Source organism: Oncorhynchus kisutch, linkage group LG5 (genome assembly GCF_002021735.2).
Source record: "Oncorhynchus kisutch isolate 150728-3 linkage group LG5, Okis_V2, whole genome shotgun sequence".
Lineage (NCBI taxonomy): Eukaryota > Metazoa > Chordata > Actinopteri > Salmoniformes > Salmonidae > Oncorhynchus > Oncorhynchus kisutch.
The window spans coordinates 34,617,412-34,644,386 of record NC_034178.2 but is presented as its reverse complement, the minus strand read 5'-3'; the positions used below and the strand labels follow the sequence as shown (position 1 = coordinate 34,644,386).

The 26,975-nt window shown below is 42.7% G+C and overlaps 1 protein-coding gene across 2 annotated transcripts; it reads left to right on the top strand.

Moving 5' to 3' along the window:
* The first annotated feature begins 309 nt into the window (after positions 1-309).
* LOC109890179 (coiled-coil domain-containing protein 120) lies at positions 310-26,496 on the top strand. 2 transcript variants are annotated; one of them, XM_031824929.1, is made up of 11 exons: positions 310-1,828; positions 17,309-17,470; positions 17,562-17,664; positions 18,132-18,250; positions 19,254-19,358; positions 19,463-19,583; positions 20,163-20,222; positions 20,651-20,807; positions 20,895-20,996; positions 21,351-22,379; positions 22,482-26,496. In XM_031824929.1, the coding sequence occupies exons 3-11, from the start codon at positions 17,616-17,618 to the stop codon at positions 22,576-22,578; spliced, it is 1,839 nt and encodes a 612-aa protein (XP_031680789.1). In that variant the 5' UTR covers positions 310-1,828; positions 17,309-17,470; positions 17,562-17,615; the 3' UTR covers positions 22,579-26,496. The 2 variants fall into 2 exon arrangements, with proteins under 2 accessions (XP_031680789.1, XP_020337743.1); XM_020482154.2 differs by lacking the exon at positions 310-1,828 and adding an exon at positions 8,454-10,202.
* Positions 26,497-26,975: the final 479 nt, after the last annotated feature.

The window sequence follows — 26,975 nt, the reverse complement described above, 5'->3', positions numbered from 1 at the left end:
ATATATATTTAGGATACATATTTTTGATATTTTCTCAACCTTTAAGATGGTTATATTATGTTACTTATATTTATCATTTCAGCTTTAACAGTGGAGTTGTTAGAGACGAGGTCTGTAGGTTGTGCATGTTCCCACACTCATTGACCGGCACTGATATTAACACTATCATAGAAACATTCATGAACAAGGATATCCAGAGTTGCCAGGATCTGAGGTACTTGTCCAAATCTGTTCACCCGGACAGCGCCTCGGGGTAATTCACTGCTGCTGCCGCTTTGGTCTGTCTGGGAAACACTGCAGTGTTCTCAGAAAATGATTTTCTATATTGTTGCAAATGCAGTGATGCTTGGCACTGATCACTTTAGAAGTGATCCTTTTCACATGGTCTTTGAGTTCATTGAGCACGGCCATTAGAGGATGGTCACAGTACATCCATGAAGTTAAAGAATGGTCTGGAAATCAGTGGGCGGCAGACAGTAAACCTTTTTGAATGCTTGTCTAGGAGTATTGTTTGTGCACACTGTTTTCTTGTAGCCAAAGTTAACTAGAGCTGCAGGTTGGTTTGGCCTTCTTCCCCTCATCATGTCATTGTTTCATATAAATCAAGTATATCAAGTATAATTATTGTTCTACTTTTCTATAAAGCATGCTCTGACCTTGTGTACAGTTTTCAGACTAAGGTGAACACAAACATTATAATTGGCTGTTGTGCCAAGGAGACACCATGTCCATGCCATTTATTGGATGTTGAACTGGAACGGACTGACAGGATTTGAGAAGCTGGCTTGATGTTCCATGAAGATATCGGAGTTGGCCGATATTAGCTTAAAATGCCAACATCGACATCGGCCCGATATCTAGTTTAACGGCGATGTGCAAAACCGATGTCAAAGCTGACGTGCATTCCTATATAACGTAGGTACATGACGTAATGACGCCACATAAGATTTAGTGCTACACATGCAACACCGCATTCCTAACATAGCCAACAATGTCTGCTGTGTGGATCGAGCAGTCAACAAGTTGAGCAGTCATTTGAATGAGTAAGAACATTTCAGCGAGACAACTCAAAAGGCAAAATCCATTAACGCCAAGATAATGGAATTCATTGCCCTTGACAATCAAACGTTCTCTGTCGTGGGTGATGTTGGCTCGCCGAGTGGTCGAGCACCGGCACACACTAAGTTACCAAGTGCGCTATTTGTCAGATGTTGCCCTACCGGAGTTACACAGTAATAGCATCACTGCTATTAGCTTCATGATTGACATTTGGACCAGCGATATCAGCTCCATGAGCATGCTGAGTCTGACAGCACAGTGGGTCATCGAGAATTTCGTACTGGGGAAAGTCGTATTTCATGCTCATGAATGTGCTGGTTGTCATACCGCTGCTGCCATTTCAATGCATTTGAGAACATGTTTGAAACTTGGAATCATGAACACACTAGCTAGCTCCATTTGAACAACTGACTCTATAAATAAGCTCATCAACTGCACCTGCAGCAGACGTGATACCCTCTGTCATGGCATTGAAACACCTGCTCAACAAAACTGGCGACAGGCTGTGAACAAGCGATTCGGTGGCATTCTCTCTTCACTGTGTCACCACCATGCTCGATGCTATGTACAAGGACCGCTGCTTCGATGGGGACAAGAAACAGGGTTTACGTGAAATGTTACAGACACAGCTGGACAAGATGGAAACGGACACAGTGACAGTGCGCACCGAGGAAGAGAGGCCACGGACAGACAGAGCTGAAACTTCACTGCTTGACATGTAGGATGAAATCCTGGTTGAGAATGAAACGACTGAACAAATGAACAGCAAGTAAGTGAGAGAAATAGGTTTTGATGATGTTTTACTGGTAATGGGGAAATACGTAAATGCCAACAAAATTACTTTATGGTCAGTATGGTGTGTGTGTGTAACCTTTATTTAAAGAGGCAAGTCAGTTAAGAACAAATTCTTATTTACAATGACGGCCTACCCCGGCCAAACCTGGGCGACGCTGGGCCAATTGTGCGCTGCAATATGTGACTCCCAATCACGGGCCGGATGTGATACAGGGACTGTAGTGACGCGTCTTGCACTGAGATGCAGTGCCTTAGACCGCTGCGTCCATGTGTGTGTGTTAACTATTTAACTGTACTAGAATCCTTAAAAGGCCGCAACATTTTTAAGTATCAGTATTTATTTATTTTTGCCAAGGAAAATATCGGATATCAGTATCGGACAAATAATGTTATATCGGTGCACCACTTTTGCCCTCAGAACAGCCTCAATTCTTCAGGGTGTGGACTCTACAAGGTGTCGAAAGTGTTTCACAGGGATGCTGGCCAATGTTGACTCCAATGCTTCCCACAGTTATGTCAAGTTGCCTGGATGTCCTTTGGGTGGTGGACCATTTTTGATACACATGGGAAACTGTTGAGAGTGAAAAACCTAGAAGCATTGCAGTTCTTGACACAAACTGGTGCACCTGGCACATACTACCATACCCTGTTCAAAGGCACTTAAATCGTTTGTCTTGCCCATTCACCCTCTGAATGGCACACATAGTGCCTTCGGAAAGTATTCAGACCCTTTGACTTTTTCCACATTTTGATAGTTATAGCCTTATTCTAAAATTGATTCAATCGTTTTTCCCCCTCATCAATCTACACACAATACCCCATAATGACAAAGCAAAAACAGGTTTTTAGAAATTGTTGCTAATGTATAAAATGTTACATTTACATTAGTATTTAGACCCTTTACTCTTTACTTTGCAGCGATTGCAGCATCAAGTCTTCTTGGGTATGACGCTACAAGCTTTGCACACCTGTATTTGGGGAGTTTCTCCCATTCTTCTCTGCAGATCCTCTCAAGCTCGGACAGGTTGGATGGGGAGCGTTGCTGCACAGTTATTTTCAGGCCTCTCCAGAGTTGTTCGATTGGGTTCAAGTCTGGGTTCTGGCTGGGCCACTCAAGGATATTCAGAGACTTGTCCCGAAGCCACTCCTCTGCGTTGTCTTGGCTGTGTGCTTAGGGTTGTTGTCCAGTCTAGATCCTGAGCGCTCTGTACTTTGCTCCGTTCATCTTTCCCGCTGAAAAAAATCCTCACAGCATGATGCTGCTACCGTCATGCTACACTGTAGGGGTGGTGCTACTTTTCCTCCAGACGTGACGCTTGGCATTCTGGCCAGAGCTCAATCTTGGTTTCATCAGACCAAAGAATCTTTTATCATGGTCTGAGAGGTGCCTTTTGGCAAACACCAAGCGGGCTGTTATGTAGCCTTTTACTGAGGATTGGCTTCTGTCTGGCCACTCTACCATAAAGACCTGATTAGTGGAGTGCTGCAGAGATGGTTGTCCTTCTTGAAGGTTCTCCCATCTCCAAAGAGGAACTCTAGAGCTCTGTCAAAGTGACCATCGGGTTCTTTGTCACCTCCCTGACCAAGTCCCTTCTCCCCCGATTGCTCAGTTTGGCCGTGCGGCCAGCTGTGGGAAGAGTCTTGGTGGTTTCAAACTTCTTCCATTTAAGAATCATGGAGGCCACTGTGTTCTTGGTGACCTTCAATGCTGGAGATATTTTTTGGTACCCTTCCCCCTGATATGTGTCTCGACACAATCCTGTCTCGGAACTCTACTTATAATTCCTTTCACCTGATGGCTTGTTTTTGCTCTGAAATGCACTGTGGAACCTTGTATAGACAGGTGTGTGCCTTTCCAAATCATGTCCAATCAATTGAATTTACCCCAGGTGGACTCCAATCAAGTTGTAGAAACATCTCAAGAATGATCAATGGAAACAGGATGCACCTGAGCTCAATTTCGAGTCTCATAGCAAAGGGTCTGAATACTTACGTAAATAAGGTATTTCGGTTTTATTTTTATAAATGTGCAAACATTTCTAAACATGTTTTCACTTTGTCATGATGGGCTAGTGTGTGTGTGTGGATTGAGGAAACATTTATTTAATCCAGTTTAGAATAAGGCTGTAATGTAACAATGTGGAAAGGTCTAGGAGTCCGAATACTTTCTGAATGCACTGTACCTTAAAGAAAAAGGGCCGTAGATCAGAACCTGTCAGTATCTGGTGTGACCACCATTTTTATCATGCAGCCTGACACATCTCATTTGCATAGAGTTGATCAGGATGCTGATTGTGTTCTGTGGAATGTTTTCACACTCTTCAATGGCTGTGCGAAGCTGCTGGATATTGGCGGCAACCTGAACACGCTGTTGTACACGTCAATCCAGAACATTTGTCATTATTGGGTATTGTGTGTAGATGGCAGAGTACATGCTTTTATTCTTTCAGAATACTTTCCGAAGGCTCAATAGTCTAAATGCTTAACAATCTTTAATATAACCTGTCTCCTCCCTTTTATCTACACTGATTGAAGTGGATTTAACAAGTGACATCAATAAGGGATCATAGCTTTCACCTGGATTCAACTGGTCAGTCTATGTCATGGAAAGAGCAGGTGTCCTTAATGTTTTGTACACTCTGTCTAAAGTAGCCTATACAATAACATGTTTGGGTCCCACCCACACACTGACCCAGACTCAGCTGGATAGGTGAAAGTGCCGAAAGTGTTACCTTGTATCGTACACATTGTGATGTGTCAATGAGACTCTGCGTCATCCAACAGCGAGGATTTGAACCAGTATAAAGGCCTTGGGGATTAGGACAAAACATTTTCACTGCAAGGATTTGGAATAGATACAGAGATCCCTTCATGTGGGAAAACAGTATAGTAATAATCTCTATTGACATAGGGCCACATTCCATTTTTTATTACATTCTGTTCTACCTTGAACCTACCAGAAATCTAGTAGTAGGAGGACTCACCAGATTGCTTTCACCTATACTGTTGTTTCAGATCTGCGTAGGGTAGCGAGCCATCAAGGGCAGAGGGGAGGGAGTAGGATTTCAAAATGGGAATACTGCGCTAGCCATAGGATTGGCCACCATGTGCAAAGCTGCTCTGGGTCTTGCTGATAAGCATGTTATAATCAGTAGTTCAGGGAGGCACAGAGAGTGAGACGATATCATATTGGAAGGTCACCTGACCCTCCATAATCTCTCCACAGGGTCCAGCTGGTGGCTGGCTGTTCAGGTGCAGCTTGTTGAATAAGAGACAGAATGACTGTAATAAATCCTGAAGACTGTATTTACAATATCTTTTTTTAAATCGAAGCCTCACTCACCCTGGCCAAACGTTTTGAGAATGACACATATTAATTTCCACAAAGTCTGCTGCTTCAGTGTCTTTAGGTATTTTTGTCAGATGTTACTATGGAATGCTGAAGTGTAATTACAAGCATGTCATAAGTGTCAAAGGCTTTTATTGAAATTACATGAAGTTGATGCAAAGAGTCAATATTTGCAGTGTTGACCCTTCTTTTTCAAGACCTCTGCAATCCGCACTGGCATACTGTCAATTAACTTCTGGGTCACATCCTGACTAATTGTTGCCTTACAAAATACATTTAAACTGGAAGAACTTGTCCCGATTGGTATTTTAAATCACTGATGAATGATCTTGAGACTGATTTACTGACCCGTCAATGTTTTTAATTAGCTGTTTTTGATTTGGTTATACTCTTGTGAATTCTGTGGTTTTTACTAGATTACTTGTAGTTTTTCACGTTGTTTGTCTGTCATTTTTGTAATGACTTTTTGTAATGGCATTGTTCGCCAACAAACTGTACCTGGAGGGTTGGGAGAAGTTGCTCTCGGAGGATGTGTTGGTACCATTCTTTATTCACGGCTGTGTTCTTAGGCAAAATTGTGAGTGAGCCCACTCCCTTGGCTGAGAAGCAACCCCACACTTGAATGGTCTTAGGATGCTTTACTGTTTGCATGACACAGGACTGATGGTAGCGCTCACCTTGTCCTCTCCGGACAAGCTTTTTTCTGGATGCCCCAAACAATCGGAAAGGGGATTCATCAGAGATGACTTTACCCCAGTCCTCAGCAGTCCAATCCCTGTACCTTTTGCAGAATATCAGTCTGTCCCTGATGTTTTTCCTGGAGAGAAGTGGCTTCTTTGCTGCCCTTCTTGACACCAGGCCATCCTCCAAAAGTCTTCGCCTCACTGTGCGTGCAGATGCACTCACACCTGCCTGCTGCCATTCCTGAGCAAGCTCTGTACTGGTGGTGCCCCGATCCCGCAGCTGAATCAACTTTAGCAGATGGCGTTTGCTGGTGCTTGCTGGACTTTCTTGGGCACCCTGAAGCCATCTTCACAACAATTGAACCGCTCTCCTTGAAGTTCTTGATGATCTGATAAATGGTTGATTTAGGTGCAATCTTACTGGCAGCAATATCCTTGTCTGTGAAGCCCTTTTTGTGCAAAGCAATGATGATGGCACTTGTTTCCTTGCAGGTAACCATGGTTGACAGAGGAAGAACAATGATTCCAAGCACCACCCTCCTTTTTAAGCTTCCAGTCTGTTATTCGAACTCAATCAGCATGACAGAGTGATCGCCAGCCTTGTCCTCGTCAACACTCACACCTGTGTTAATAACGAGAGAATCACTGACACAATGTCAGCTGGTCCTTTTGTGGCAGGGCTGAAATGCAGTGGAAATGTTTTTGGGGGATTCAGTCATTTGCATGGCAAAGAGGGACTTTGCAATTCATCTGATCACTCTTCATAACATTCTGGAGTATATGCAAATTGCCATCATACAAACTGAGGCAGCAGACTTTGTGAAAATTAATATTTGTGTCATTCTCAAAACTTTTGGCCACGACTGCACACTCTTAAAAAAAAGTGCCATCTAGAACCTAAAATGGTTCTACCTGGAACCAAAAATGGTTCTACCTGGAACCAAAAAGGATTGGTTCCAGGGGCGGCAGGGTAGCCTAGTGGTTAGAGCGTTGGACTAGTAACCGGAAGGTTGCGAGTTCAAACCCCCGAGCTGACAAGGAACAAATCTGTCGTTCTGCCCCTGAACAGGCAGTTAACCCACTGTTCCTAGGCCGTCATTGAAAATAAGAATTTGTTCTTAACTGACTTGCCTGGTAAAATAAATAAAAATTATCCTATGCCATGGGGACAGCCGAAGAACCCCTTTGGAAACTTTTTTTCTAAGAGTGTACTTAAAACATTACGAGTTTTAGTGCACCAATGTAGCACACAGCCATGCAATCTCCTTAAATAAACAAACATTGTCATTAGAATGGCCTTACTGAAGATCTCAGTGACTTTCAATGTGGCACCTTCATAGGATTCCATCTTTCCAACAAATGTCTGCCCTGCTAGAGCTGCCCCGGTCAACTTTAAGTGCTGTTATTGTGAAGTGGAAATGTCTAGGAGCAACAATGGCTCAGACGCGAAGTGGTTGGCCACACAAGCTCACAGAATGGGACTGGCGAGTGCTGAAGCACATACCGTATAAAAATGGTCTGTCCTCAGTTGCAACACTCACTCCTGAGTTCCAAACTGCCTCCGGAAGCAATGTTAGCAATAACTGTTCCTCAGGAGCGTCATGAAATGGGTTTCCATGGCCAAGCAGCTGCACACAAGCCTAAGATCACCATGCGCAATACCAAGCATCGGCTGGAATGGTGTAGAGCTTGCCACCATTGGACTCTCGAGCAGTGGAAACGCATTCTCTGGAGGGAAGCTTCAGCATCTGGCAATCCGAAGGACGAATCTGGGTTTGGCAGATGCCAGGAAAACTCTACCTGCCCCAATGCATAGTGCCAACTGTAAAGTTTGGCGGTGGAGGAATAATGTCCCGGGGCTGTTATTCATGGTTTGTGCTAGGCGCCTTAGTTCCAGTGAAGGGAAATCTTAACGCTACAGCATACATTGACTTTCTAGATGATTCTGTGCTCCCAACTTTGTGGCAACAGTTTCGGGAAGGCCCCTACCTGTTTCAGCATGCCAATGCCCTCTTGCATAAAGCGAAGTCAATACAGAAATGGTTTGTCGAGATCGGTGTGGATGATTTTGGAATGAGATGTTCGACAAGCAGGTGTCCACATACTTTTGGTAGTATAACTCTTGCAAAAGCAACAGGAGTCAGGGACCTTTAGAGGGGTATGAAAATGACAATAAAATGAACTAAACGGAAAACATATTTTCGGCCAAAATGCATATGGTAAGATATACATTTCAAACTCTGCATTTTCAATTGATGTTCCTTCCCAGGTGTGGACATTTCCTCTGTTATATTGTTAACTTTCTATCCCCCACCCCTTGTCTTATGCTAAAGGTTTCGTCTCCATAACTGTCCTCCAGGAATACTGCATACTTACTATACTATTATTATTATCTGAAGTCAAGTCAGGAAAGTTACACAAATGAACATAGAGAAAATGTGCCAGAGCTACAGAAGAGAGCAGGTAAATTCAATACATCTGTTTGATACAGCAATGCTTCCTTATGAGAGAGATCTCTTCTAAAAAATTAAAATAATTGCTTGTCCTTTAAAAAAATAAATATTGGTTAGTTATTATAAAATTCTGATGCTGAGTATATATATTTATAGTATGTCTGTTGAGGTGAGTTTGTGTGTCATTTGACAATTCATGACAGGAGCAGGCAGCAGCTGTGTAAACAATGGTTGTAGCCACCACCAGGAATGAGTGTGTCACTGTAGCATCACCGATGGTCTATCTGCACTGGCGCCGAGGACACATTTCAGCTGCTCTTCTTTGCGTCTCTGCTAGTAGCATCAACATTATAATGGTATCAAAGCATTGGGTACCTATAAATAAGAAACCATTTCCATTTGGCAAAGATATAGTAGCCTACATCACATTATTCAAAGTAGTATGCACAAAAATATGCAAATTAATACGTATTTGGACTATCTGTGCTACAGAAAACCATTTTAGTATCTTTAAATGGGCTGGAATGACGCATTGTTTACTGAGCTGTGATGGATTTTGCCTGCCCTGCAGTGGTGGGGCTATACGGCCTGTGAATATTATCATATAATAGGCTAAGCTTGTAAAGATGTGTGGACATAGTAGAAGAGAAAGAGAGGCCTGCCCTGCAGCATTGACTATGTGGCCCCCCTGGACTTGAATATTAAACTCCTGGCTGATTTGCATTTTGCATGCGTGTGATGCGAGCTGCACACGGGCTGCCTGCCTGCGCTCAAAGCTCATGTTTTAATCAGCGTGTTTCTCTCCACAGCTCATCTGTATCACGATAACCATCGTCTCACTCCTAGCATATTCCGGCTGGGTCTCCCAAGTGTCCATCACGTTCTTATACTGTCAATAGTCACTCCGTCTTGTTTCTCTGATCATCCCACTCATCTCACTGTCTCTTACCTCATTTGGTCTGACTGGTGATTTTCCTCTAAACCTTCTTTCCTTCCCGTAGGATTCACTCAGGAATGTGCGTTTAGTGCTGAGTTATTGTACCTGTGTCTCTGAACACATCTGCCCTCCAGATGTGCCAGTACGGTAGTTACCTCTGACTCACACCATGGGATCAGCAGTCCTTTCAGGTGTGCTTCATTTGGTTCTAGGTTCAAAAGGCAGTAAATCCAGAACAGTAAGATAGGAGTCCTGTTGTATTTGACCAGCTCCCCCGCTCCTCATCCCTCTCATGCCATGTTTCCCTTGATTATTTATGAACGTACCTTCATTATTTATGAACTTTCTAAACTGATTGTGGAAAGTAGAGATCTAGCTGCTCACACTGTCTTTCTGTGCTGTGTGTATTACTTGGTTTGTGTGGAAGAAAACCTTCCTAGATGACGTGCCGGCCTTATGGCTCCAGGCATCAACTCACCACACTTCCGTCCAAGTGGACAACCAACTGTTCCTGTCTGTCTCGCCATTTTTCCTATCAATCTCTCAATCTTGCCCCTTTCCCCCCATGTTTTTAGACTGTTGAATGGCACATTTTATTAATAATTTTGGTTGAAGTTTGGTACACCACCTCCCTCTGGTCAATAACATGATGTCCTCTTCAGTGCACATTAAGTTAAATGAAGAATAATCGATTGACTAGGACTGGAGTGGATTCATGCGATGGGTTGGGTCAGACTATCAGTGTCAATGTACAGTGAATCATTACCGTGTCAGTTGTTTGTTTAAGACAAACAACTGAATCTGTTTGCTTCTGTTTTAAGAAACGGTGTCTATCAATGGGAAGTCACACAAGGGGAATTTCACACTAGTACGCGCAAACTGGACCATCTCAACTCCAGGACTGGACCCCATGTTAAATGTGTGAGGTATTTGAAGCATGAATCTCCCATATGGTATGAATGAGGTGGTAGATACATGTTGTTGTTTTTTACGATGATAATATGGTGCCGTTCTCTGTACACATCTTAAAAATGTTCCAACCTTACTCTTAGCTCTTGAGGCATTCTGTGTTGTTGATGGTGTTTTGCTTAGGAAAGAAGGATGTGGTTATTTAGTAAACTGCAAGGAGCTGCCTGTTCTTTATGATTAAGATTCTGGAGTGAGAGATGCTCTGGCACTGAAGAGAATCACTATTGTTTGTTCTCTATGCAGCATAAGGGAATAAGGCCTGATTTGGAACAAGCATGCAGGGAATTCTGAATAATACCATAAATAAAAATGATAGGCTACCCCTGACTTCTTTAGACTGAGATGAGCAACCTCCTGCTTTGGCCATTGCTGGCAGGCTTTAATGTCCAGGCAGTAGATAATGGACCTTAACTGATGTTTATTTAGTTGGTGCTGTATATGAACTAATATACAGTGGGGCAAAAAAGTATTTAGTCAGCCAACCAATTGTGCAAGTTCTCCCACTTAAAAAGATGAGAGAGGCCTGTAATTTTCATCATAGGTACACTTCAACTATGACAGACAAAATGAGAAAAAAAATCCCAGAAAATCACATTGTAGCATTTTTTATGAATTTATTTGCAAATTATGGTGGAAAATAAGTATTTGGTCAATAACAAAAGTTTATCTCAATACTTTGTTATATACACTTTGTTGGCAATGACAGAGGTCAAACGTTTTCTGTAAGTCTTCACAAGGTTTTCACACACTGTTGCTGGTATTTTGGCCCATTCCTCCATGCAGATCTCCTCTAGAGCAGTGATGTTTTGGGGCTGTTGCTGGGCAACACGGACTTTCAACTCCCTCCAAAGATTTTCTATGGGGTTGAGATCTGGAGACTGGCTAGGCAAGTCACTTTTGTTATCGACCAAATATTTATTTTCCACCATCATTTGCAAATTAATTAAAAATGGTACAATGTGATTTTCTGGATTTTTTTTCTTCTCATTTTGTCTGTCATAGTTGAAGTGTACCTATGATGAAAATTACAGGCCTCATCTTTTTAAGTGGCAGAACTTGCACAATTGGCTGACTAAATACTTTTTTGCCCCACTGTATATCATTCCTTCTCGCATCGATTTACTCGCTATCCTCCTCTCACCTTTTCCCTTCACTTGTGGACTTCAGTACCCAACACATCAGCTGTCTGTGACCTGGTGAAACAACTTTTCCAAGCCAAACCTTCATATCATGGCCACTAACCGCTACACAGCCTACATCGTTGTCACCTCATAGTCAACATAGCTACTAGAACTAACGCGTTACTAAACCCGCTACAATCATGAAGTACTGTGTACAGTCAGCAGCAAGCAGTTAAGCAGTTACACGGGCAGGCCCCAGTGGCAATAAATTAATAAAACCAAACCTTGACTTGGAAGAGTTCCAGTGTTGGATAGCCATAGTCAGCTAACTAACATGTCACCCATCTCTGTTTGAGCCAGCTATTTGTGTAGGCTAAACTAGCTAGCTAAGTAAGTGAAAGTTTAAAAATATATATATACTATGAAATATAGCTAGCTCTCTCTCTCTCTTGCTTCTCCTTAATTTGTTCAAAACTTTTCAACTATTGTCTTTCTCTCTCTTTGAGTCAATTACTCACCACATTTTATGCACTACAGTGCTAGCTAGCTGTATCTTATGCTTTCAATAATAGATTAATTATCTGATCCTTTGATTAGGTGGACAACATGTCAATTCATTCTGCAAGAGCTCTGATAGGTTGGAGGATGTCCTCTGGAAGTTGTCATAATTACTGTGTAAGTCTATGGAAGGGGGTGAGAACCATGAGTCTCCTAGGTATTGTATTGAAGTCAATGTACCCAGAGGAGGAAGGAAACTAGCTGTCCTAGTCAATTATTTGGTGACGTGAATATACTTAGAGTCTTATCTAAAAAGGATACCTTTTAATGTTTTAGTATTTTTATTTTTCACTGAGGAGGATGGTCTCCACTCATATATACAGAACAAAAATATAAATGCAACATGCAATTTTTTTTACAGTTACAGTTCATACAAGGAAATCAATCAATTGAAATAAATGCATTAGACCCAAATCTATGGATTTCACATGATTGGGCAGGGGCACAGCCATGGGTGGACTTGGGAAGGTATAGGCCCGCCCACTTGGGAGCCAGTTTTTCCACACAAAAGGGCTTTATTACAGACAGAAATGCTCCTCAGTTTCATCAGCTGTCTGGGTGGCTGGTCTCAGATTAACCCGCAGGGGAAGAAGCCGGATGTGGAGGTCTTGGGCTGGCGTGGTTACACGTGGTCTGCGGTTGTGAGGCCGGTTGGACGTACTGCCAAATTCTCTAAAACTGTGTTGGAAGCAGATTATGGTAGAAAATGAACATTAAATTCTATGGCAACAGCTCTAGTGGACATTCCTGCAGTCAACATGCCAATTGCTTGCTCCCTCAAAACCTGAGACATCTGTGGCATTGTGTTGTGTGTCAAAATTGCACATTTTAGAGTGGCATTTTATTTTTTATTTCACCTTTAACCAGGTAGGCTAGTTGAGAAAAAAAATTATAGTTTACAACTGCGACCTGGCCAAGATAAAGCAAAGCAATGTGACACAAACAACACAGAGTTACACATGGGATAAACAAACGTACAGTCAATAACACAATAGAAAAGTCTATATACAGTGTGTGCAAATGTAGTAAGATTAGGGAGGTAAGGCAATAAATAGGCCATAGTGGCAAAATAATTACAATTTTACAATAAACACTGGAGTGGTAGATGTGCAGAAGATGAATGTGCAAGTAGAGATACTGGGGTGCAAAGGAGCAAAAAATAAATAACAATATGGCAATGAGGTAGTTGGGTGGGCTATTTACAGATGGGCTATGTACAGGTGCAATGATCGGTAAGTTGCTCTGACAGCTGAAGCTTAAAGTTAGTGAGGGAGATATAAGACTCCAGCTTCAGTGATTTTTGCAATTCGTTGCAGTCATTTGCAACAGAGAACTGGAAGGAAAGGCGGCCAAAGTAGGAGTTGGCTTTGGGGATGACCAGTGAAATATACCTGCTGGAGAGCGTGCTACGGGTGGGTGCTGCTATGGTGACTAGTGAGCTGAGATAAGGCGGAGTGAGCTTTACCTAGCAAAGACTTATAGATGACCTGGAGCCAGTGGGTTTGACGACGAATATGAAGCGAGGGCCAGTCAACAAGAGCATACAGGTCTCAGTGGTGGGTAGTATATGGGGCTTTGACAAAACAAATGGCACTGTTATAGACTACATCCAAATTGCTGAGTAGAGTGTTGGAGGCTATTTTGTAAATTACATCGCCCAAGTCAAGGATCGGCAGGATAGTCAGTTTTACAAGGGTATGTTTGGCAGCATGAGTGAAGGATGCTTTGTTTCGAAATAGGAAGCTGATTCTAGATTTAATTTTGGACAAGATGCTTAATGTGAGTCTGGAAGGAGAGTTTACAGTCTAACCAGACACCTAGGTATTTGTAGTTGTCCACATATTCTAAGTCAGAACCGTCCAGAGTAGTGATATTAGACGGGCGGGCAGGTGCGGGCAGCGATCGGTTGAAGAGCATGCATTTAGTTTTACTTGCATTTAAGAGCAGTTGGAGGCCACGGAAGGAGTGTTGTATGGCATTGAAGCTCATCTGGAGGTTTGTTAACACAGTGTCCAAAGAAGAGGATAGCAAGCTAAAGTTATCTGCTGCCTCTTCAACCTCTTCAACAAGAAACAACTGTGACTACATTGATCCTACATTGATCCTAAGATCCAAAAATAAACTTTCCCATGGACCAAAATCCACCCCTCCAAAGAAAATATGGCTCCGGGGCTTATCTGAAGTGACACCCGATCCGCGGTCCGAGCCATGGCCAAAGCATAGCATTTCAGTTTAGCCCGCACTCAGCAGGCCGTATAGAAAACTCCCCTATAGCCACAGAGTGACAAATTACCGCAACACGCAGCCCCCCAAAAGACCTTTAAAACTATTTCCCATAGTAAAAGCCTATCTAGGACAGCATCAGCAGTTAGATGATAGATGTGTTTACATGTGCGTAGTTTTATCAGTGTTATTTAGATAAAAGACGTCAGCTAAATGCGGTAGCTCTACAGCTAGCTAACGTTAGCATAGAGGTAGCATGCTAGCTTGCTCTTTCAATTACCTGGTTCACTTCCATGCCAGTGATCATACTTGCGGTCTCTGCTGGTGTTGCTAGCTGTCTGAGATGCTTAAGAAGCAACATTAATGGTAGGTGCAGCATCCACTTTGAGAAGCACATTTTTGCTGAAGCCCTCCATCCATTGTTGATTGCCATGGAAGTACTCGGATGAAATGTGCCCGCATAAATACTGGAGGCTGAGACAGGAGGGGTCAGGAGACACTGTGGCCCCATCCGATGATACCCCCGGACAGGGCCAAACAGGAAGGATATAACCCCACCCACTTTGCCAAGCACAGCCCCCACACTAGAGGGATATCACTAGAGCACAACCCAAGGGGGGAGGGGAGGGGAGGGGAGGGGGGGGGGATCACGTCAGTGACTCAACACACTCAAGTGATGCACCCCTCCTAGGGACGGCATGAAAAAGCACCAGTAAGCCAGTGACTCAGCCCCTGTAATGGGGTTAGAGGCAGAGAATGCCAGTGGAGAGAGGGGAACCAGCCAGGCAGAAACAGCAAGGGTGGTTCGTTGCTCCAGAGCCTTTCCGTTCACCTTCACACTCCTGGGCCAGACTACACTCAATCATATGACCCACTGAAGAGATGAGTCTTCAGCAAAGACTTAAAGGTTGAGACCGAGTCTGCGTCTCTCACATGGGTAGGCAGACCATTCCATAAAAATTGAGCTCTATAGGAGAAAGCCCTGCCTCCAGCTGTTTGCTTAGAAATTCTAGGGACAATTAGGAGGCCTGTGTCTTGTGACCGTAGCGTACGTGTAGGTATGTACGGCAGGACCAAATCAGAGAGATAGGTAGGAGCAAGCCCATATAATGCTTTGTAGGTTAGCAGTAAATCCTTGAAATCAGCCCTTGCCTTAACAGGAAGCCAGTGTAGGGAGGCTAGCACTGGAGTAATATGATTAAATTGTTTGGTTCTAGTCAGGATTCTAGCAGCCGTATTTAGCACTAACTGAAGTTTATTTAGTGCTTTAGCCGGAAAGTAAAACATTGCAGTAGTCTAACCTAACAAAAGCATGGATTAATTTTTCTGCATCATTTTTGGACAGAAAGTTTCTGATTTTTGCAATGTTACGTAGATGGAAAAAAGCTGTCCTTGAAACAGTCTTGATATGTTCATCAAAAGAGAGATTAGGGTCCAGAGTAACGCAGAGGTCCTTCACAGTTTTATTTGAGACGACTGTACAACCATCAAGATTAATTGTCAGATTCAACAGAAGATCTCTTTGTTTCTTGGGACCTCTCTGTTTTGTCTCAGTTTAAAAGTAGAACGTTTGCAGCCATCCACTTCCTTATGTCTGAAACACAGGCTTCTAGCGAGGGCAATTTTGGGGCTTCACCATGTTTCAAGTGTACAGCTGTGTGTCATCCGCATAGCAGTGAAGGTTAACATTATGTTTTCTAATGACATCCCTAAGAGGTAAAATATATAGTGAAAACAATAGTGGTCCTAAAACAGAACCTTGAGGAACACCGAAATGTACATTTGTCAGAGGACAAACCTTTCACAGAGACAAACTGATATCGTTCTGACAGATAAGATATAAACCAGGCCAGAACTTGTCAGTGTAGACCAATTTGGGTTTCCAATCTCTCCAAAAGAATGTGGTGATCGATGGTATCAAAAGCAGCACTAAGGTCTAGGAGCACGAGGACAGATGCCAAGCCTTGGTCTGACGCCATTAAAAGGTCATTTACCACCTTCAAAAGTGCAGTCTCAGTGTTATGATTGGGTCTAAAACCAGACTGAAGCATTTCGTATATATTGTTTGTCTTCGGGAAGGCAGTGAGTTGCTGCGCAACAGCTTTTTCAAAAAATTTTGAGAGGAATGGAAGATTCGATATAGGCCGATATTTTTTTATATTTTCTGGGTCAAGGTTTGGCTTTTTCAAGAGAGGCTTTATTACTGCCACTTTTTTGTGAGTTTGGTACACATCCGGTGGATAGAGCGCCGTTTATTATGTTCAACATAGGAGGGCCAAGCACAGGAAGCAGCTCTTTCAGTAGTTTAGTTGGAATAGGGTCAAGTATGCAGCTTGAAGGTTTAGAGGCCATGATTATTTTCATCATTGTGTCAAGAGATATAGTACGAAAACACTTGAGTGTCTCTCTTGATCCTAGGTCCTGGCAGAGTTGTGCAGACTCAGGACAACTGAGCTTTGGAGGAATACGCAGATTTAAAGAGGAGTCCGGAATTTGCTTTCTAATGATCATGATCTTTTCCTCAAAAAAGTTCATGAATTTAGTTCATGAATTTATTACTGCTGAAGTGAAAGCCACCCTCACTTGGGGAATGCTGGTGTAAGTTGTCTTCACTGAATGTGTGCAACTGGGCATAAACAGAGCAGGTTGTGTCTTACTTTCAGTGAAAAGTTATTGCTGTTACTTTTGGTTCATTATTTTAATTTGTGTTGGTTACCTTTGGAAATTGAGACATGAAACACAGTTTAGGTTTCTCTCCATCTGTTCTTCTCCATACGTTATTAATTCTGTTTCACTCTCACTCCTCTTCGAAGACATGATTGTCAGAGCTAAGAGATGCAGGCAGGCAGGCTATGCCCTCGTACAATTGCTTTAATATTATTTATTTTGTTGGCACAGTCTACACTATCATGTTAACTACTTATGTTATTTAATTTTTTAATCACTCTATTAAGCACACTTTTGAATTATCCTGTTAACATGAAGCCATCCTATGCCACCAAGCATACATTTTATATAATGCACATACGATGGACATAGACAGGCTAGGCCTGATAGTCTATCATTGAAACAACACACACGGTTCTTATTCTATATTAACTGTAGGCCTATTTGTTTTTAGTCACATTACCAAAAATTGAAACTCTGCATCTCTGTTACAGGATTTAGCATTAGACACCTGAAAAGAGTCACAGAGGCTCCCCCCACTGGCGGTGGCTGGGATCACTTTATTGTTTTTGACTAGTGGAAGACACATTCTTACTGGTTTAACAAAAATAGATGGCTAACCAAACTACTGGAGAACACATGCTTGAAGTTGCTAGGTAAGATGAATGTATTTAAACCAACCTGTGCTCTAGGCCCACATTATTTGTTCCATTTCTATTAGGTAATCACAGTGCTCTCTCTCAACAGGTGAGGTTTTGATTGGCTGAGGTTTGAGAAGCACGACCTCACAAATCAGACCACATGGAGGTCAAAGGGCGCCTCATCACATCCATGAGTGTGGGGGCTCCAGGTGAGTTTTATACCTCCACAGAGAGATTTGGGATTACTTACTAATTTCTTGTGGACAGACGCATGTAACATAAGATGGTATCGTAGCATCTGTCAACAGCCTGTGGGATGTAACGACTAACAACTAACTATGTTCCGATGCACAGATTTTTCCGTCACTGATCCTTCAGACAAATCCCAATTTCGCAGGTGTTCACATCTTTCGGGGAGGGGACATTTGGCCCATAGGCTTGCCTGGAACTTGCAGAGACAGGGGGGTGGAACTACCGCCCTGCTTCCGCTCCTCGTTCTAGTATCTTTTCTAACACATCTGCCCCCAGAATTTTATTGATAATCTGATGCAATTACACAATATTTTAAGTGCTCAGTAATACTGTAATTACCTAGTAACACCATTGTTGCAACAACGTCATTGTATAAATGGTTGTTGTCTCAGCTGCATGTGTTGATGTGTGTGTTGGTGTGCAGATCAGGACAGCAAGCTGCAAGCTGAACGCATCTCCGCACTGCAGGAGAGAAAGCAACTCCTGGAGGACCTCCTCAGCAGCCGAGTGGGAGAGCTGAGACAAGTGTGTCTGCTGGAGGCGGTCAGTTCCTCTTTCCTACCTTTGAACCATTGTAGGTCTCAGGTCAGTTCCTCTTTCCTACCTTTTAACCATTGTAGGCCTCAGTTCAGTTCCTCTTTCCTACCTTTGAACCATTGTAGGTCTCAGGTCAGTTCCTCTTTCCTACCTTTTAACCATTGTAGGTCTCAGGTCAGTTCCTCTTTCCTACCTTTTAACCATTGTAGGTCTCAGGTCAGGTTAGAGGGAATTGCTCCATTCACCCAAGCCATGATATAGAGACGTGTGCTTTATCAGATTATTGAAAAGCATAAACCAACTTTGGTTTGTTTTCTGTATCTGACTCAGTACGGAGCAGCTCTAAACCCCTGTAAACCTCAACCACCTGAAATTGTAAATCAGGCTCACTGAGTTTGGCTACAGATGAAAGAACAACATTTGGCAACTTTTGTTACATAGCGAAGTTTAAAGCTTTCCCCTTCCAGAGCTGCATGAGTCAAGAATATGTAGCGACAGCGTATCAATGTTAGCCTGATTTTCTCCAGAGGCAGAGCCAGACATACCAGGCAGCAGCTCCAGCTTTTCACTCACAGCTGTTTCACACATCCCCCTGCTTTTGGTTTGAAATTGAACACAGATGTGTCTCAGCTTCTCTCTAGAATAAGATTATTAATGCATGGGGAACGCTCTCTATATACTATCTATATGCAGTACTTTTGATTTGGTGGTCGGATGTACCACCATTCAAATGATACTATTCTTGAACAACAGTTTAATCTTCATTGGACTATTATCACATTAGTTCTAGCACATGTATTCAAGCGCAACAATCAACTATTTTAAGATACAAAGACTGGAGACTAACAGGATATGTATCAGTGTTTATTACATTTGTTTCTATTGCTCAATTATATAACTATATTATATAACAGACAGTATGACATTTGACTTGGCATTGGCTGTATGAAAACAGTGTTAACTTTTTAATCTAACTAGGCTAATTCTGTGGCATGTATTTTGTCTGCAGGAGCTGACCGGGAAGGTCCCACATGTTTTCCCCCTGGAGACAGGAGAGAGAGCTCCCGTTGTACAGCGCAGGGCTGGCCTGCCACATAACAACACCAGGGGAGAGGTCAGAGGACTTTCTCAAATACTATGACACTGGTCACAGAGGTCCTGAATGTCTGTTAATACTGGTTATCAACACATCACTGACTAAGCTATTGCTTTGTGCAGGATGAGACAGGTCAGCGAAGGCAGATGAAAACAATCTTCAGTGGTGCTCTGTACAGGCACTCAGAGTCAGACAGGAATGTCCCCAACAGCAGGAGGACCGTTCACCGGGGATGCCACACAGGTAAGGCAGTGCTGTGTACAGCAGAGTTCAAAGACGTGTTCACAGCTATACATACATATCTTGATAAATGTTTCCATGATATCTATCTAGGCCAAACAACTGGGTACTGGGTAGCCCTTTCCTGCAGTCACATTACCTAGTGGCTTCATTGGTGGAATGTTATTCATATTTTTCATCATTTGATAATTAATCAAATAAATACAAATTTACTGCTGGAAATCCGGTGATTCTATGTCAATTCTTTGTTATATTTCATTCTTCTGTGATGTATATAAAGTGTAATATTGGGATGCAAACTCAAAATGTAATACATTTCAACTCTATATCCGACATGGTACAGGTGTCTTCTTGTTTTAAAGCCTATAACCATGTGTGTCAGGTGTATTTGTTTAAGACTACCAAGAAACTCTCTGTGTGACCCTGATTTAGCCCACTGCAGTGAAAGGTTAACCTCACAGAAGTTCACTTTGATATGAGCCAGTTTCCTCTCCTGTCCCCTCCAATGATGTGATGGTACAGTATGTGTATTTGGTCTCTACTCCCTGTGATATAAAGAGGTTGTGTTTGTTTTTCTTGCAGAGGACATGGTGATGTCAGAGAGCACTAGCTCCATGTCAGATTCAACATCCCATGACAACGGTGAGCTAGCCAGAGCTGCAAAAACTATCATAACAACCAAATCTGTTAATGCTAGTGGGTAAAAATCATTGAGCAGTTATCTTTGTCTGTTTCACCCAAACACTGAAGTCTTGCAAAATATTATCCAAACGTCTAGACAGTTTGTTTTCATTGCATTATATGGTGAGGCTACATAAAAAGAGAGATTGGATGATTGGTACTGTGCATACTCAGTTTATAATCAGTTACTAGAGGACAGATCACATTTCAGTACCTATTGTAAAATTGAGAAGAGCGAAGACTTACATTTTGTCTTCCTTAAATTCAGAATGACACAGCTGCTGTCTGATTATGTTCATTACAGAGAATGTTCTGTTTACTGTATTTGCGTGTCAATTGTGAGTTGAGGTTTGGTCAACTTGAGTCACCCTATCTTCTCCCTCCCTTAGAGGAGTCCTCTCCCAGTGTGGCAGCAGACCACCGCTCCATGTCCCAGCCCCGTCTGTCCCTGGGCAGCCCAGACCACCAGGTCTGTAGGAAACTGTCCCCAGTGGAGATATACTATGAAATGAGGACGCGCCGTAACTCTGTGACCAGCTCCATCAGGTATTGTCAGTGTGTGTGTGTGTGTACACGTGTAACGCTCTCCTTCTTCTTGTGTCTAAAGCTATGAACTCATGTTTTTTTTCCTAGCCCTAGTCATTCTCTACCAAGGAGTACATCTAATGTTGAAGGCAGAAGTGTTCCTGCTACCCCCCTCATCGCCCGGACTGCCCCAATCAGTGTTCATGTCAGGTAATATTCCTCCTCTGGTCCAGTGCTTCTGCTTAATGCAGCACATCCACTGCTACCTACCCACTATGATGACAGAGAGGCTGACAGAATAACAGATGAGTGCAGCAGGTAATTAGACTACAGAACATGCCAGCCATGGTAAACATTGCATCAACATTTGCATCAACATTTTATCATCAAAGATGCCATAGATACCATAGATACTTATATCATACTTAGATACTTATATCATGCTATATCATGCTCCCTTTGATATCACACATTCAATCAATGGAATATGAAATGTAAAGATACTGTGTTTACATTAGGACTAACCTATTACAATAAGCTCCTTGCTCTCTTTCTCTCCTTCAGATCGGATGGCTCTGGTGGGATTGCACTAAAGCAGTGGTCTGGCAGCCTGGATGTACCTCATATGGTGCCCTTAACCCAGGAAGGCTCCTCCTCGGAGCGCAGAGGCTGCCCGTACAGCTCCCGTGCCCGGCGGAGCAACAGTTCTGAGGCCTTGCTTGACCGCTCCAGTCTCCCCGAGGACCCAGGCCCCAGGAACGGGATGCCTGCCAAAGGAGGGCCTTACAAAAGCTCAGAGACCCTCACTGATGGCAAGCTGAGGCACATCCACCTGGGCAGTCCTGAGAGACACTTGGACGGCTCTGTGGAGCAGGGCAACATGCGGCTGTCCATGGGTGGGAGAGGAGAAGCAGGGGGAGGGGGTTACAACGAGCTCCTAATGGATTACATCTGGGGGAAGCAACAGAGGATTCAAGTGCAACACCAGCTGTACCAATCAACAGGTAGAATCTGGCAGGACATTTCCTCTCCTCGATCGTCCATTGCTACAGTGCCTCCTCAAGCCAACGGCTTCTCCCTATCCCAGGTGCATCTACCCAGTGCTGCCCCACCCTACAGCCCCATGGTGATCCGTGGCTCCCAGGCTGAGCCTCACAGAGTCAAAGTCACGCGGACCAAGTCCTGTGGACCCTTCATCCCCCTGCAGCATGACACCATCCTGCTCTCTGCCTATGAGTCTCCCCACCCTGCCCCAAGCTCCACTACCTCCTCCATTCCCAACCTGCACCCCTACCAGACTGAGCTGTCCGGCCCCTCATTCAATCACAGGCCTCCCCAGTTCTCTCGCCCAACCCCGGAGGACTCGACGAGGAGTCTACATAAAGCTCTGGCGCTGGAGGGTCTCAGAGACTGGTACCTGAGGAACGCCCTTGGCTACCCTACTACCACGTCAAAGGGGCATGATTCAGGGGTCTCCCGCCTCTCACACCCCCACCCTTTGGTGCACCAGGCTCAGTCTATACAAGGTGATCCACTCCATAGGTCCCAGATGTCTCAGTCAGCCAGTTTCCATGGCCACCCACTGCATGGAAGGTGAGTATTTCTGTACTTTGTAATGATTGTTGGTAACATTCACACAGGTGCAGATTCCGGTACTTTTCAGTGCTGTGATGATTTGTGCTCTCTCTATGGCAGGTCAATGGAGTTCTCACTCTATCAAGAGCCCGTTCATCCTCAGATGCAAGACATGACTCCGAAGGAGCCCAGCGCTGACCCTGGCACGTTGGTCTAATGTAGCTGAATCATTTTTTAAACACGTACTTGCACACACACACACACACACACACACACACAGAGAACCAGACATTGTAAAAGGAGCTGATATAAGGTGACCTCACAAGCTAAAAAAAAAAACACATTACAACCCCAGCAGAAAAAGACTGTAAAGCCGTTCTGAATGCCCTGTTATTCTGTAGCTACCGTATACTGTATTGTATTCTATCGTTGGTCAGACCCAAGCCACATGTAACAAACATCCTCCTTGTTTAACCTAACAAATCTCCCAAGGTATAATTTTTTTACAGAATATAGTATATGTATTCTAAATAACTATTTTGTATCTTATGAGGTATAAAGAATAGATATAGAACAGGTCATTTATTGCTCATTAGTCTTGTGATTTACAAACATATGTAATGAACTCATATGATCTAAAAACTATTTAGACACCAGTGAATGTGTAAATGTACATGTTTGTAAAGATGAATATATTACATCTGTCTTATCTTTTCATCTGTTCATCAAACATGCATTGGCTTGCTATTTCTCATTTTTGTTAAATGAATGGGGACTTACATTGCAATATCGTAGACTGAGGAACAGGAGCTGTGGCTCTGTGTTTAAAACAGAACCCTACCTTTTGTAAAAACGTTAGTGCTTTCTAATAATCTGCAATGCTAACACTAATCCTTTCAAAGCTTGGTCTTCAATCAACAAATGAAAGTAATGCCTGTTGTTGCCAAATTGAGTTGTTTCACGCAATCTCTTTTTTTTTTTTTTTACTATTATGACAGTCCAGCTGCTGAAATGTCATAATAGTAAAGTTCAGAGGGCTTTTACTGGTCTAGGACAGTCGTTTAATTAACTTTCTAGTCATTTTTATTCATTCAGTTGCGTAGCATGTTTTCCTTCAGAGCACTTTATGAATGTCAAAAGCCTTAACCCCTCAAAAGCAAGTAGAACAGTGGGATGGGACATTTTCCCCAAGAGAGAACACTTGAAAACCAGAAAATGGTTGACAGGGTATCAAGTTTGAGCAAATAAGAAAATGTGTGGCCCAATTGGACATTCAAGATCAACAATAAACCACATATTTGGATCTGTATATATCATGATAATAAGAAAGATTTGACAATACAATCCTTTTAAAAGGATCTAACAAGAACAGGGCTAGGGATGGCACTGCTGAATGATGGCATGAGCAGGCCTTATGTCAGAACTGTGCTAGTAGGAGATTCCATTTCCAATGTATCATGTTGTCATACGCTACTCCTAGTGTTGGCACAATGTTATCGTAATGATACAAATATTTTAAGTCATTAATGCCCCCACAATTCAAGAATGACCCTTTTATAAGCTTCCCATGATGTGCTACGTGACCAAAACTATGTGGACATGTCACAAATTACTAAGGTGGGTGGAATCAGGTGCAGAGAGCAGGTTTCAGTTATTAGACAGTTTATTCTCCGGTGCACAAAACAACGGTCAACCCAACACACAGGGTGAATAATCCAACGCAGGACCAAAATAGTCCGGAGAATAAAACTCATGAACACCACCAAATAACAGGAATACAAAAACAATCCCGCACAAAACAAGGGCGGGACAACCTACTAAATATAAGGACGCTAATTCAACTGAAATACACACAGGTGAAACTAATAAGACAAAACCAACAGACAAACGAAAAAGGGATCGGTAGTGGCTAGTAGGACTGTGACGACGACCGCCGAGCACCGCCCGAACAGGCAGGGGAGCCAACTTCGGCGGAAGTCGTGACAGGACACCTGCTAATCGAACGTCTCATTCCAAAATCATGGGCATTAATATGGAGTTGGTCCCCCTTTGTTGCTACAACAGCCTCCACTCTTCTGGGAAGCCCTTCCAATAGATGTTGGAACATTGCTACTGGGACTTTCTCCCATTCAGCCACAAGTGCATTAGTGAGGTCGGGCACTGATGTTGGGCGATTAGACCTGGCTCGCAGTCAGCGTTCCAATTCATCCCAAAGGTGATCGATGGGGTTGAGGTCAGGCCTCTGTGCAGGCCAGTGAAGTTCTTCCACACCAATCTCGACAAACCACTTCTGTATGGACCTCGCCTTGTGCACAAGGGAATTGTCATGCTGAAACAGAAAAGGGCCTTCCCCAAACTGTTGTCACAAAATTGGATGCACAGAATCGTCTAGAATGTCATTGTATGCTGTAGCGTTAAGACTTCCCTTCACTGGAACTAAGGGGCCTAGCCCAAACCGTGAAAAACAGCCCCAGACCATTACTCCTCCTCCACCAACTTTACAGTTGGCACTATGCATTGGGGCAGGTAGCATTCTCCTGGCATCCTCTAAAACCCAGATTTGTCCGTCGGACTGCCAGATGGTGAAGCGTGATTCATCACTCCAGAGAACGCGTTTCCACTGCTCCAGAGTCCAATGATGGCGAGCTTTACACCACCCTAGCCGAAGCTTGGCATTGCGCGTGGTGATCTTAGACTTGTCTGCGGCTGCTCGGCCATGGAAACCCATTTAATGAAGCTCCAGACTAACACTTATTGTGCTGACTTTGCTTCCAGAGGCAGTTTGGAACTCGGTAGTGAGTGTTGCAACCAAGAACAGATTATTTTTATGCACTACGCGCTTTAGCACTCAGCGGTCCCGTTCTGTGAGCTTGTGTGGCCTACCACTTAGCTGCTGAGCCGTTGTTGCTCTTAGACGTTTCCACTTCACAATAACAGCACTTACAGTTGACCGGGGCAGCTCTAGCAGGGCAGAAATTTGATTAACTGACTTGTTGGAAAGGTGGCATCCTATGACGATGCCTCATTAAAAGTCACTGAGCTCTTCAGTAAGGCCATTCTACTGCCAATGTTTGTCAATGGAGATTGCATTACTGTGTGCTCGATTTTATACACCTGTCCGTAATGGTTGTGGCTGAAATAGCAGAATCCGCTAATTTGAAGGGGTGTCCACATACTTTTGTATTTATAGTGTATGTGCTTGTCTGTTCTTGTGTATCATAGGTTCATGATTATACCATTATAAAAGTGCATCATTAACTAAATTAATGGTAGGAAAGGAATACCTCTGGAATAATATTGAAAGTGTAAGTGTATTTCTTCATTGATCATTATGGTGCAAACTGTCATCTGAAAACAAAAAAAAGTATGTACGTAGCTAATAATGATCTTTAATTTTTACTGAGGATAATAGACTCATGAATGCCATGGCTTTTCATCTATTGACATGTTTTACAGCTGAAAATGTTCCTTTCTTCTCAAGTACCTTTAGTGGAATGTTATATGGTTTTAAATGTTGCTGTTTTCCCATTCAGTAGTTAGTGTGTGAAATTCTTCCAGCTAGTCTAAACCTGAAACTGATGACCAAACTGCTGTGCATTGGGGGTCGTAAATGTATTTTTCAGGTGATGTAACTTATGTCTGTAAAACATAAATGAATATACACTCGGCTCAAAGCAAATTTATCCAGAATATATATTGTATATTTATGAACTTATAATATTTTGTATCTTTTTGTGAAATACACTTCTGTCATAAAGCCCATACAATTCTCAGCACCAGCAAGATAAGTGTGGTGTTAATTGACATTTACAAATGTATTCGTTTTTCGATTTTTAGAGTAATGCCACAAATGAGTTATATTGATTGACTGGAATGAATTGAGACATGTTTTTTTCATCCCATTACACGATGACCATATTTCAAAGGGGTGAGACATACTGTACATTTTCTGTGGGAGGTGGATGGGGTGCATTCATTGATCTTTTTTTAATAAAGTGTAATCATGGTTAATTAAACATGTTGAAATGGAATCATTCAAAAAGAAAACTACAGTATATTGATTTTCATGTATTTACAATGTAATGACTGTGAGTGATTTGCCTCAGTTAAATAAAATATGTATCATAGGACACTTCATCAGTTCATCCTTACTAGCCTAATTCTAATGGCTTTGGCTTTGCTTGAAGAATGACACAATTTGACAGATTACTTTTTTTACAGAGGTGCAAAGTAACTAATTGCAAATACTCTTGTTACTAAAATTGAATAGCTTTTCTGAGTAATTGTACTTCTACTTGAGTAAAATGTTATTAAAGTCACAGTACTTGAATAGGATATTTCAGTACTCTTTCCACCCATGAAGGGAGTTTGTGAGTGAGGGAAAGAGCGCATGAGTGAGTTAAAATGTTAAACCTAACCTTAACCCTAACGTTTAACACACTGCTAACCTTATGCCTAACCCAAACCTTAAATTTAGACCAAAAAGCATGAATCTTTATAATATAGCCAATTTGACTTTGGCTGTGTTATCTAGTGCAGTGGTCTTAATTTTTTTTTATTGCCCAGGCAAACCAGTGACCCCAATCATGTTTTCTCATCAGGTGAATGATAATG

Coding starts and splice junctions, on each gene's coding strand:
- LOC109890179 (XM_031824929.1), top strand. CDS start 17,616: ATGGAGGTCAAAGGGCGCCTCATCACATCCATGAGTGTGGGGGCTCCA. Junction 18,251..19,253: donor AAGTGTGTCTGCTGGAGGCG/GTCAGTTCCTCT, acceptor TTTTGTCTGCAG/GAGCTGACCGGGAAGGTCCC. Junction 20,223..20,650: donor TTCAACATCCCATGACAACG/GTGAGCTAGCCA, acceptor TCCCTCCCTTAG/AGGAGTCCTCTCCCAGTGTG.